The sequence below is a fragment of the Alexandromys fortis genome, unplaced genomic scaffold (genome assembly GCF_014885135.2).
Source record: "Alexandromys fortis isolate MF-2015 unplaced genomic scaffold, M_Fortis_MF-2015_v1.1 scaffold_12, whole genome shotgun sequence".
In the NCBI taxonomy this organism is placed as follows: domain Eukaryota; kingdom Metazoa; phylum Chordata; class Mammalia; order Rodentia; family Cricetidae; genus Alexandromys; species Alexandromys fortis.
Window position 1 is genome coordinate 18,665,985 of NW_026067937.1, and position 13,894 is coordinate 18,679,878.

At 48.4% G+C, this 13,894-nt stretch overlaps 1 protein-coding gene across 2 annotated transcripts in view; it reads right to left on the reverse strand.

The window, feature by feature from the left end:
* Kcnk1 (potassium two pore domain channel subfamily K member 1) overlaps positions 1-13,894 on the reverse strand; it is a 28,550-nt gene that overhangs the window by 2,520 nt on the left and 12,136 nt on the right. For both annotated transcript variants that reach the window (XM_050147169.1, XM_050147171.1), the window contains exon 3: positions 1,288-1,683. In XM_050147169.1, coding sequence (XP_050003126.1) covers positions 1,288-1,683 — 396 coding nt within the window. The remainder of the gene's footprint in view (positions 1-1,287; positions 1,684-13,894) is intronic.

The window sequence follows — 13,894 nt, forward strand, 5'->3', positions numbered from 1 at the left end:
AATCTGCTTCTTCCAGATGAATGGCTGCCTTTTTCCAGACTGTGTGCTGTGTGCATGCATGTATGTGGGTGTGCTTGCTGGTGAATGTGCATGGAGACGCCAGAGGTCAACAGTCTCTGTCTTCACTGTAGACGCCAGAGGTCGGCAGTCTGTCTTCAATGGCCCTCCGGCTTATTTTTGGGATAGAGTCTCTTGCTGCACTTGAAGCTTGCCATTTTGGCTAGACAGACCTGTCAGCGACCCTGGGATCCTTCTGTGTTTGTCCCCGCCAGCATTCCACCACACCTGGCTTTCCACATGGACACTAAGGATCTGAACTCAGGTTCTCAGGCTTGAGCAACCGGCACTTTGCCAACTGAGGCCTCTAAAATTTGCCTGCCTCATTTTCTACACGTAAATTCTGAGAAGAATTGGTGCCAGGTAACTTCAAGACACAGACAAATGAGGCCAGTGACTACTTAGAGAAATTTCCTGGAAAATTAAAGACCACAATGTTGGTGACAAGCAGAGGTCTTATTTTCCTGCGTGTAAATAGTTACCGGTGTAATGTAAGTTACGGCAGTAATAGACAGCTAGTCTAGTATGCCTGTCATACCATCTGAGAAATCCATCAGGGATTGGGAGATGGCCCTGGCAGTCAAGAGCATCACAAGTGTGAGCTGGATCTTCCAAGCCCTTGGGAAATGCTGGTGCCATGGTTTGTACTTGTAATCCCAGAGATGTCGAGATGGGAGGCGGAGACAGGTGGGTCCCTATAGCTCCCTAGTCAGCCAGCCTAGGCTGCTGATGAAATACCAAGTCAAAGAGTGACCCTGTCTCAAACAAAAAGAAGAAGGCACTGGAGGAAGGACTGGGGAGGTTGTTCTCTGACTTCACAAGCACAAACAAGAACACTTGCACACCCCACATAAAAACACACACATACAAGAATCTTAGCAGTGACTTCCAGGTGCATTGGGCACACCACTAAGCAGTAAGAGTTGTGATATTGGAATGGGTGAAGTGAAATAGCTCTAGGAAGTCAGGGGAATGAAGAAAATAGATCCAAGAGAAAGCAGGCAGGCACTGTCACAGGACTGTCAGTCCCTAGACAAAGAACGTGGGGACAGAGCAGGCACGCAGGGTGCAGCCCGCCACGGGTACTCACATGTGATCCCAATCTTGTACAGCTCTCGGCAGAGCAGGCACGCAGGGTGCAGCCCGCCACGGGTACTCACATGTGATCCCAATCTTGTACAGCTCTCGGCAGGGCAGGCACGCAGGGTGCAGCCCGCCACGGGTACTCACATGTGATCCCAATCTTGTACAGCTCTCGGAACTTCTGGTTGTAGCCTTCCCCTGGCACGTAATCCCCCAGGCCGATGGTGCTCAGCGAGATGAAGCAGAAGTAAAAGGACTCGAGGAAGTTCCAGTCATCCTCCAGCACGGAGAACACAGCGGCTGGGATGAAGAAGAAGCAGGACACGGTGACGAACCCCAGCAGAACAGCATGGACGATGGCCACCACCTGCTTGGAGAAGCCCCAGCGGATGTGGAAGTAGAGGACGGGTCTGCGGGTGACATGCACCGTGACACGCTGGACCACGGCCGTCAGGAAGAGGAGGGTGAACGGGATGCCGATGACAGAGTAGATGATGCAGAAAGCCTTGCCCCCATCTGACAAGGGCACCGTGTGCCCATAGCCTGTGTGGAGAAAAGGCTTTGTGAGTGCACTGGAAACACAAGACACACCGTGAAACAACACAAGGAGACTGGGAAGAGGCGGGAGCCTTCAGAGGCGCTGGCCTCTGGGTGTCTGTTAAATTCATCAGGGTGACAGTCACTTGTGAGGCAAGAAGGTTTGTGAATCATACAAAAGTTTAAGGTAGGGACCCAGCAAACAAGGAGGGCTTCGTTCAGACTCTGCCTGACCACCCCAAGAATTGAATAAGCCTACTCCAGCAAATGGAAAATCAACTACCTACAACAACCAAAGAAAGATCCACAGTGTCAACTAACTTCTCTCTGGCCTTTGGAAGAAAGGAACCCTGAACTCTAAGTCAGGGCTCTTGAACTACCTATGCATGCTCCCTCCTGTGGAGGGTCCTCTGTTTTTATTCTCACCTTAAAAAAAAAAGAGAGAGACTTTAAAATATTTTGTGGGCAAATGTGTGTCTGTGTGAACGTATGTGTGCATGAGTGCAGGTAAAACTGCAGAGGCCAGAAGAGAGCCGCCTGAGGTGGGTGCGGGAATCAAACTCCAGCCCTCAATGCTCTGAGCCATCTCTCCAGATCCTGTTTTTGTTTTTAATCAATCTACGGTTTCATAACTGCCGTGCTGTCTCATGTCCCCTTCATTGTCCAAGAAACAAAGAACCTGAGACCCCCCCTCTGGTAACATGTGGAGCGTCTATCGGTTCTTCGTGAAATCTGACCTGCTCCTCTCACGCAGAGGTCTCTGGCTTAGGACACACTGCAGGGCTGAACAGGAGGAAGTGTGTGATAGAGGATGACACCCTCATCATCTCAGACCCCTCGGGAAAACTCCTGCAGGACACCCCACTCATCGGGGCTGATTCCTCTCCTCCCCACTCCCCACAGGTCCCTCATTAGTATCTGTCTATAGCCGCACTATGCTCCCTTCAGAACCAGGTGACTCAGGGAATGTTGGTAGGACTGACAGACAGACAAAGGTGTGTGAGGGGAAGCAGGCTGATAAGAGCAGGGGCAGAGGCGAGCAGACACGGTAAAGACACAGGAAGCAAAGCCTCAGTGAGTCATAGGCTGAGTGATTCTTTCCAAACCTCGCCGCCCATTCCGAGCTCCACACATTTCCCCTCCTGCCATTTTTAGACATCCAGAGACCCCGTGACCCCCACCAAACAGAGCAGCTATTTCAGGACTGGTGATTGTTGGTCATAGCATGTCTGACTTTCTTTCATTGAAATCATTATCAAAAAGCCTATCGGGAACCGACCAGAGAGCTCAGGTGAGAAGGAGGATCTCGGAACCATGTCTGAAATCCCACGAGGGCTTCCTCCTGAAATGGCAAGTGTGTCTGAACAAGTCAGTTCAAGAGAGAGCTAACTAAGCGTATTTTTTTTAAAAAAAAAATGAAATTAGGTTCTGAAAAAATGACATGTTAGTGTAATTTGAAACGGGTTTCAAAGTGTAGTCTTGGGAATATATTTTGCCTAAAAATATATAATTCTAAAACCCCAGAGTTGCAGATTCAAATTGTTTCATTCTCAACTATCTGATGTTGTTAAAAACAAAATCAAGCCCAAGAAAAACCTCTCCTCTTGGGGTTCAAGATATGATTTAGATGTTCTTAGCCCTTGAGGACATGAGTTCGAATCCTCAGCACCCATACAGAAAGCCATGAATAACCATACATGCACCTAAATCTTAGCTCAGTAAGGGGGTTAGGGAGACAGGAGGATTACTGAGGCTTGCAGGCAGACAGCCTAGCTCCATGTTCAATGAGAAATCCTGTTCAAGGGAATAGGCCAGTGTGATAGAGCTGGGCACTCCTCCGACCTCTGTACCCGGTGAGTAAACACACACACACACACACACACACACACACACACACACGAACGCATGCACGCGCACACACACACGCGCGCACACACATGCATGCATGCACACATGCACACACATGCATGCATGCACACATGCACACACGCGCACACACATATGCGCACCCACGCACACATGCAATTATCCAGATTGCATGCCCCAAAAGGTGCACAGCTCGTGAGTGAATCACAGATCATCTTCTGAAGCCATGTGCAAATGTATACATCCACCCACAGATGCGTGTTTTTGTGAAGTTCCCACAGTAGAGCTTCTCAAAAGTGGCACATGTCCCCAAAATGGTAAGAACCGTGACTCTGAGCACCAATCCCTGACTCTATCTGGTCTCCACGCTGCCAACAGCTCCTTAGGGCTGAGGCTAATTTTGAGCTTGACATTTGAAGCGTTGGGGCTTCCATATCGCGTGAAGACTGCCAATAGTGTGCCACATCCAGGTGGCATATGGAAAAGGGAAGGGCTAGATGGCAAAGAACAAGACCATTTGTGGGTCAAACAAACCACGACCACATCGACTCCAGGTCTCTCAGGAGCCAGAGTTCTTAGACTTCAGGGGACATGTTCCAGGGATCAGAGAAACGAGACGGGATCTGGAGATGGATTTCTATTCACCCATAGCAACGCATAAACCCAGGAGTGGACTAAGAGTGTGGCGGTGAGAGCATCCACAGCAGAGACAGCTAAGCAGAGATTGCAAGGGAGGACAGTGACTTTGGCAGGAGCTTGTAGAGGAAAGAAACTGATCTGAGGTGGGGATAAAAATTTGCATGCCTGTGAAGTTGTGGCTTTTTAGGGAGGGAGGGAGGGAGGGAGGGAGGGAGAGAGAGAGAGAGAGAGAGAGAGAGAGAGAGAGAGAGAGAGAGAGAGAGAGAGAACAACAACTTGTAGCCATCAATTATCTCCTTCCACCTTGGAGGCAGGAGGAACCAGCTCCTGTCTGCATGGCTGGTGAGGGAAGCGCCATATCTTTGGGAATCAGGAAGCAGGGAACCTGGGACAGGGAGCAGAGAACATTAGGCAGGAAGAAGGGGGCCAAGTCAGGAAGCAGGGAGCCTGAGAATGGGAGCAAAGAATCTGGAGCAAGAGGCAGGGAGTCTAGGCAGGCAGAGAGTGGGACAGGAATTAGGAAACCTAGGACATGAAGCAGAGACCCTGGGGCAGGAAGCTGGGGTGCACTAAAACCCAAGGCTTGCCCCCCCTCCCCGGTGACCCGCTGCCTCCAGGTAGGTAGGACCCTCTCAATGAGCACCCACCATCTCAGGACTACTCATGCAGACACATGAGGCCAGGGAACATTTCACATGAAGCCCTCAAATCGTGCTGACATGGGTCTTAGGGTGTATATCCCCTTCCTAGCATCACGGAGAAACTGGGATTTCACACGGCACAGCAGAGCACATCACAGAGTTAGAACTTTCTCCCTTGCACAGATGCATCTAAGAGAGAGGCTGCTCAGCAGGTATAGTAGCTACCCTTGTTTCTTTACCATAACTATCAAGCTACGGAACAATACAGGCCGTCACTATTGTTAGCGTGGTGCATGCTGGGAAGGAGGCCCAGGCTGGAGCTGCAGGCACTGAAAGCCACCCTGACACGTACACAAATCAGTGGCCTCTTGTCTCATCCTCTGTGAAACTGACCAATCCCGGACTCTGCTTGTTTCCTTCTTCTTTGGAACTGTGTGTCCCTACAAGGGCATGGAAGGAACAGGTTCTTCTCTGATGCCTCTGATACTTCCAGCCTACAGTGAGCAGAGCTCTGGCCTAAGAACCAAGGCGTCTGACTTCCAAAAGCAGAAGGGAGTGTCCCAGCACAAGGAGGCAGAGAGAACTAATCTTTTGTTCGGTGTGGACCCTTGACACTCCAGATGCAGCCAGACACACTGGTGGGCAGATCTCCAGAGCTTAACTCTGTACTAACTTCCTCCAGAAATGCGCTCCCAGACTGACACCAAATAACGTTCAACCAGTGATCTGTACATCCTTCTGTCTGCCCCCCCCCCACACGGTGCTGAGGTAGAGGTGCACACCTCCCTTTTTATGTGGGTGCCAGGGTTCTGAACCCAGGTCCTCATGTTTGCACTGCAAGCCCTCTTAGACACTAAAGCATCCCCCAGTCCCCGCCTTGGCAATGGTAGTACCAGGACTTGGCTGAGGGTGAAAAATCATCAAAGAAGCCAGGAAGAGTAACAGACAAAGATTCTCTGGAAGCCCAAGATCATGAACTAGGTCTGCTGATCTAACTAAAGTCTTAGGTCCTCCACTGCCACTTTCCCTGAGTCCCCTCCAGGTTTAACAAGACCACCCTGAAGCCATCACTACCCCGAGGTTAAATTACTATACTTTAAAGGTTTCCTAGATACGCACTTTCAGAAAAGGGTGCACGGTCCCTGCTGCAGGCATTCCCCCAGGCAGGGCAGCTGCTCAGATAATTTAATCTTTCTTCCCCTGGGAACTGCTAAGCCCCATAGGCTGGGAAGACAGACTCCAAAGGTAACTCAAAATGCCAAGAAAGAAGAGATGCTATTTTCTTTCAGACTTATTTTATTTTTATTTATGTGCATGAGTATGTGTCTCTGTGAGGCTATGTGCACACGTGTGCAGTGCGCACGGGTGCCTGAGGGTGTCAGGTCCCATGGAGGTGGAGATAGAGATGGTTGTGAGCCATCCCACATGAGTGCTGGAGACCAAAGTGGGTCCTCCGGAAGAGCAGCTAGTGCCCTTAACAGTGGGGCTGTCTCCTCAGCCCAGACACTGTTTTCTTGATGCTGCATTTGGGGTGTACCCTTAGCCACAGAAAACCCACAAGTAATCAAGGGAGCTCTCACTTGGCCCCAAGCCCTAACTCTAGAGCGGAAGGTGAAGTGGTCCTCATGAGACCCTCATACAGTGTGAAGGGATGGGGATCCCGAGGGACCCTCTGGAGCAACCAAATCTGCCCGCCGCCTTGCCACTCCTGAGACTCACAATTGTCCTTTGTCAACGTCCCTAGCGGCTACAGGAGGAGAGCAAGGTGTCCACTGAGACTTTCTGGAACCTTAACACCTGGGGAGGTAGAAGTTTCTAGATGAACCTGCAGACGTTCCCTGTGGGCTTGTGTGATGCTACTTCTCAGTTCATGCAGGTATCCCGAGGAGAACGCAGAATGACTCATGTACTGTATGTACTGAACTCACGAGCACACGTGAAACACAACCCTCCTGTGTCACTGGCCATACAATATGCACACATGTTCAGGTCAGCAACGCAGCTTCTCAGTAGAGTACAAAAAAAGTTGCCTAATGCCGGGCGATGGTGGCGCACGCCTTTAATCCCAGCACTCAGGAGGCAGAGGCAGGCGGATCTCTGTGAGTTCGAGACCAGCCTAGTCTACAGAGCTAGTGCCAGGACAGGCTCCAAAGCCACAGAGAAACCCTGTCTCGAAAAACCAAAAAAAAAAAAAAAAAAAAAAGTTGCCTACATACTTCACTCTAGTCTCTGCACACAGTTCAAGTCCCACCGCATCTTTTAAGATAACGTCCTCCGTAGTGATGACTGAAGGCTACTAAAATAGTCCCTGATTTAATTGATAAAGGAACATTCTGAGCTGTCTTGTAATTAATTACACAGGCTGGCAGGTGAAAACGTAAAAGGCGTTTAATCAGCTGCAGGTGAAGTCCACAGGAAAGACTGTTTATGTGGAAACTTTAGTTTAGTTCCTTTGCAGTCGACCATCAGGGACACCGCACCCTGTTTTCCTGTTTAGGGTATAAACTTTCAGGACTGCTGACCCCAATCAGCCCAGGATTAACAGCTAAGGACGTTCCTCTATGGAGCACCCTTCTGTGAATTCCTGACAGCTCCCCCATGCAATTCCCCACTGTCTGACCAGGAGCCAAAGTAACTTGCTTTTCTTTCCCTTTCCTCTGGGGGCTGAGGAGAGCACTCAGTCACTGAAGAGTTTGCTGTGGAAGCATTAGGACCTGAATTCAATCCTAGCACCCACACAGGTCCATGTACTGTAATTTGGGCTCTGGGGAGGCTGACCGGTGGATCCCTGGGACTTGCTGGCCACCTGGGTTCTAGGGAGGCTGACTGGTGGATCCCTGGGGCTTGCTGGCCACCCGCTGGCCACCCGGGTTCTGGGGAGACAGATCATTGGGTCCCTGGGGCTTGCTGGCCACCCGCTGGTCACCTGGGTTTTGGGGTGGCTGACTGGTGGGTCCCTGAGGCTTGCTGGCCACCCAGTCTAGCTGAACAGTTTTCCCTCCATCTGCTTGTTCCAGGCCTCATCAGAGGCCTAAAGCAAGACAGTGGGCCAGAAAGTCAAATAGATCTTTCCTCCTCTTAAGCTGATTGTCTCAAGTATTTTGATACAGTAAAGGAAGAAAACAGGCACCCAAACAAGCAAGCAAACAAACAACATAGCTTTTATTCCAATTCTAAAGGACTCTTTAGCCAAAGGTGATCAAACACAGGGGACTCCATGCCTTCTGTTTGTCTAAAAGCAAAATAGAGATTCCCAAAGGCAAATGTCCTTCTGGCTTCCTTCTGCCCTTCTAGTCTATGGGCTGGATGTGGATTTCCCTTTCCAAGACTTTTTTTTATTAGCTTGGAAACTGGGACCAGTGGGACCTGCAGTTCCTTCAGTGAGTTCTTTCTCACCTGGGACACCTGGGACTGTGTCCCCTCCCTAAGATGTGCTCTTTCTTGTGGAAATACTTTTCTCCCACGCTGTGGACCTGCACGTATGGCAAACTCACAAACGTTCCCTGTACTAACCCACCCATTGCTATAGGGCTGTGTCTCAGTCACACACTTACGCCAGCTAAGGAAAAGCACGTTTTCCTGCCCCTCCTTTTACTTACTCAGAGGGGATTTCTGAGACATTCTACTTTCCCCAAAGGAACCGGAAGAAGCTGACTCTGTGCCAGGACCTTTGCACAAGATGTCACCACCACCTGGAGTGGCCCTTGTTGGTTCGTCCACATGCATGGCTTGCTCACAAACTTTAAGATTTGACCAAAGTCAACATGGAGAATGTAAAATATGTAAAGTCTCTACGTCACCCCCGTGCAATCCTTGTATCACCTTTACCTCCTTAGTCCATCTTCCTTCAAATGCTTATTTGATATGAAATAGTTTTTCACATGCTTACATTGATTGTGGTTATTCTTCTCTTTTAAAATGTATGTTCCAGGACAAAAATGTCTGTCTGCTTGTTTTAGGATGCCACTCAGTGCCCCTAAGCCCTTCTGGTGCCAAGCAGTACTTTATGCTAGGGTGCTAGCATGAGCCAAATGGAGTTTCATTTGTGGGGTGCTTACTATCGATTGTCAACTTGGCAGGACCTAGGATCACCCAAGAGACAAACCTCTGGCCACATCTCCAAGGAGGGAAAACCGACCTGAATAAAGGCAGCATGTTTCCATAGACCGGGGTCCTGGGCTGACTAAAAAGGAGAAAGTGAACTGAGCACCTGAGTTTATCTTGCTGCTTCCTGACTGGATACAATGTGACCAGCTGCCTCAGCTCCGGCCGCCATGCCTTCCCCGTTATGAGGGACTGCACCCTCACACTGTGAGCCAGAGCCTCCCTTCAGTTGATTCTGTGAGGTGTCTGATCACAGCTCTGAGAGAAGTAACTAACACGATTTGGCAGAGGTAAGCTTTATGCATTAGTTATTAACAAGAAACTGAACTACTAGTTGGATGACCCGGGGAGGTGTTATTAACTTGCCATGTGTAAAGTCCAAATGTCAGAGAAAGATGCAGAATTACCAGAAAGAGACTGCAGAATTATGATGTCCTACCGGCTTAAACCGTCCATCTTCACTCAATCAAACCAAAGCACAAAACACAACAAAGATGATGATGACCTTGGTGGGAAGCTGTAAGTTTGCCTCAGATGAGGGTGTGTCTGCTGTTTAGACCTATACCTAAAAAATAATTAATCCACTTTTTATTTTATGTGTTTGAGTGTTTGCCTGCATGTATGTATCTGGGCCAGGGGTGTGCAGCCTTATTTCCATATTCTTAACCCAAGAAGCAGCAATCAACTCACGTGTGTGTGTGTGTGTCTCAAAACATCCATGTGACTCGAATGAACAACAAATACCAGTTTTCCCCATAGTTAAGCGGATTTGTTTTCTGGGTCATATTGTGTTTCATATACCCCAGGATCGTTGCTATGCAACAGGCAAACTATACATAAGACATTTATATGCAAATTATTCTTATTTTCCATTCTCAAATTGGTAATCACTCTCCACAGATCCTGACACTGCTCTTGGGAAGGAACTGCAGTGTGAATGCTAAGCGCCCTTAGCTATCTTGAGACTCTCATGGTTAAGGCTGGCCAAACAAGGTCAGAAGGCACCAGGGAGCCATTTCTCCACTCTCCAGTCTTTCTGAGTTGGCCCAAGGGCACAAACAAGCCTAGTGTGCCAACCAGGGTCATAATGCACCCATTGAGTCTTGGAAGCAAACAATTAATTCTTTGACCATTGTTCTTTTTAAAGTCACATTCATTTATTTATTTTTATTATGTATTTACTAATTAATTTATTTATTTTTTGTGTTGCTCTCTCTCGTGTCTCTCTCTCTGTGTATGTGTGTGTGTGTGTGTCTGTCTGTCTGTCTGTCTGTCTGTCTTGTGTGCAGGTTAGAGGGCAACTATCAGGAGTGGGTTTTCTTTGCCCACCATGTGGGCGGGCCTTGAGGGCTGAGCTCAAACCATCACACTTGGCAGCAAATGCCTTCACCCACTTAGCCATCTCACTGACCCTTTGACAATTGTTCTGTCTGGACAGAAGCCACACTCTGTGCTCCTCAGCCTTAGTGTGTGTACTAGTGAGGTTTCTCTGTTGCTGGGATATAACCAACGATGGAAAACAGCCTGAGGCCGCACGGGTGTTTTTGGCTTACAGGTTACAGTCTGTCACCTATGGAAACAAAGGCAGGAACCTGGAGGCAAGAACAGATGGGATACCTTGGGGGAAAAGGCTCACTGGCTTGCTCTGCAGGGCTTGCTCAGCCTGCTTTCTTAGAGCATCTATGAGTCTCCACTGCACTCTACTGTCTCACAGAAGACATTTGTGTCTTCTGGACTTGACTTTTCCATCTACAGACTGGACTCACAGAGCTGCCTGACCGTCCACACACAGAGCTAGAGAACACGGAAGTCCTGGCAGCAAGAGCCACCTGACACAGCACAGCCCTGGGAAGGCAAATATCCCTTCTTGTCCCTTTCTTATCTTAACTGCCTCTGCTGATCACCTGTCTTTACAGCTTCTCACCCCCAGTTAATAATAAACAGATGAACGACCACTGCTTCCCAAGGGCAGAGATCTCTGCTAACTTCCCATTTCTCGCTCTAGAGGGAAGACTGCTCTCCTCTGGCACAGAAAGGGGTTCCCTTTCTAACGGTCAGCATTTTCTATCCCCTCCTTTAAGGTCTGCTACCAGAAAATCACCTGCTTACAAACAGAAATGTTTAAAAATGCCTCCTTCTCAGACTGACTCCAAACTCGGAGTTACTATGATATGTTACAGGTCATTAGTGGAGGTTTTAGACGAATTAGAGCCACGCTTTGACTTTTTAAGTAAAGAACATTCTCTTGACACTAAGACTACAAATCACCTCCTAGAAAACCAGCCACGTAAGGACAGTAACGCAGCCCAATAGTCCTAGATGCAGGGAGAGTTCTTGAATCCTTCCGATATTTGAATAGTGGTGCCAACATTGCCAAACACAGTATGTTAGTCTGGTTTATTCAGATGTGCCGACCTACATGCAAACACCCCGAGGATAAGCTCCATGACACACAATCTGACAGATGTTCTTCTAAAAATACACACACACACACTGACACACGGATGCATGCACATATACTACTGTTAGATTATTTCTAGGGAAGATAGTGGAGGTTCAAGAGAAACGGTATGCACCCCCACACACATACACATATATAAAGTCATATGGGTGGTGTGGGAAGTCCTTCTGTATATGTGTTGCTTTTATTTGTTAATGAATAAAGAAGATGCTTGGGCCTATGACAGGGCAGAATAGAGCAAGGCAGGTATTCCAAGCAGAGATAGAGGAGAAAAGAAGGCAGAATCAGGGAGACTCTATGTAGCTGCTGAAGAAGACAGATGCTCTGGAAGCTTACCTGTAAACCATGAACCTTGTAGTAAAATATAAAATAGGAATGGGTTAATTCAAGATGTAAAAGCTAGCTAGAAAGACACCTAAGCTATTGGCCAGACAGTGTTGCAATTAATATAGTTTCTGTGTGATTATTAGGATCTGAGCAGTTGGGAAATGAAAGGACAGTCTCCGCCTATACATGGGTGCTGGAGAGATAGCTCAGGAGTTAGGAGTGTTAGTCCTGCATCACAAGGATGAGAGTTTGGGTCACTGCACCCATTTAACAAGTCTGGCAATCTGTAAATGCCGGCACTCCCATTTCTAAATGGGGTGGAAGCACAAGGGTCATCTGGCTGGCTGGCTCTTGCCCTAGCCTACACACAAGCTCCAGGTTCAGGAAGAATCCCAAAGCCAAACAAGCCTGCTTAATCATACTTTGCCTCCCAAACACTTCTGTGGACCTGTCTGGTCATGAACTGTGGAAATGCATGCTTGCTGTGTAAGTCAGTTCAATGTGATACTCATTTCTCGAGTTCACACTTTTCAAATAAAGGAACAAGGAGGAAAAGGAGACTGCGAGTGTGATCCTCTGTGTGGCATTAAAAATTATGTCTCTGAAGAAGCTGGCAGCCGGGCGGTGGTGGCGCACACCTTTAATCCCAGCACTCGGGAGGCAGAGGTAGGCGGATCTCTGTGAGTTTGAGACCAGCCTGGTCTACAAGAGCTAGTTCCAGGACAGGCTCCAAAACCACAGAGAAACCCTGTCTCAAAAAAAAAAAAAAAAAAGAAGAAGAAGAAGAAGAAGAAGAAGAAGAAGAAGAAGAAGAAGAAGAAGAAGAAGAAGAAGAAGAAGAAGAAGAAGAAGAAGAAGAAGAAGAAGAAGAAGAAGAAGAAGAAGAAGAAGAAGAAGAAGAAGAAGAAGAAGAAGAAGAAGAAGAAGAAGAAGAAGCTGGCAGATCACAGAAGTAAAGATCACTGATGGGGGCTCGGCTCAAGGCTGTGTGAATTCCACTTGGCTTCTACAGAAGTGGGACTGAACTTGCATTTTGTGACATTGGTGTCCTGAGAAACAGTAAAACTAACAAAACATTAGAGAAAAGCGGGTCACCTTCTCTCTGAGTTTAGAACCTTAGGAAATTGCCTTGAACAGCTATACAATACAAAGAACTGTATTTAGAACATCCTGTTTCAGGGTAGCTCAGTAGGTAAAGTGTTTGCCACACAGGCAGAAGGACCTGAGTTCCATCCCCAGAACCCACGTAAAACAAGAGCAACAAGCCCAGTACAGGGGAGGTGGAGACAGTAGGACCCCTGGGGTTTATCTAGCTGGAACATTGGGGGCCGAGTCACTGAGAGACCCTGTATCAAAAGACGAGGTGTGGAGTGATGGAGGAAGACAGCCAGCATCAACCTCTGACCCCCACTGGCATAAGCATATGTACACACACACACACACACACACATCAATGTCCTGATGATGCGTAACTTCCCCCACCTCAAGAGCAGGTATGCAGCCCAGCCACACATAAAGAGTCTCATGTCCTCACCGACGGGAACAGCAGGGCTCATCTAAGAGAACTGCCTCTGGGTTTTCTTGCGGTCCTCACTGTACAGTCAAGGTTTTACTAGGACAGTTCTGAGCATAGCAATAGGATGACTACCCACTTGGATGCACACCAGCTGTGTGTAAGTACCATCTGTGACTCATCCTGGAACCTAGACTACTTTACACCCATTACCCCAGAGCTGGATCCGGGAGAATCTGGGGCAGTGGTTCCAACTCCCTATCAAGTCCTGCACAGAACACCAGAAGCATGGTTTCGAATAGCCATGGCGAGGTGAGAGAACACAAAACACCCAACGAGGCGGTGAGTTATCTGGATTCCCCGCACCATGCAGCCCCAAAGGAGGTGTGCTCCTATCCTCAGCAAACACCAAGGCTGCACTTGGCTCTTGTTCTATCAGTAGTGACCTCAGAGGGGTGGCTCAGGGACAACTCCCTTACCTATGGTTTCCTGGGGCCTGCACGACTGTATCCATCCTGGCAGGAACGAAGGTATTCTCAAGAGACACCATGCCCTTCCCTTTGCCTATCAGACAGTTAAACAATGAACCCCAAGAAACTGGAATTTCCCCAGGAATCTCGAGCTGGCAAGAGAAAAAGGTGGGGAGCTTATCTCCCAGGAAGAGAT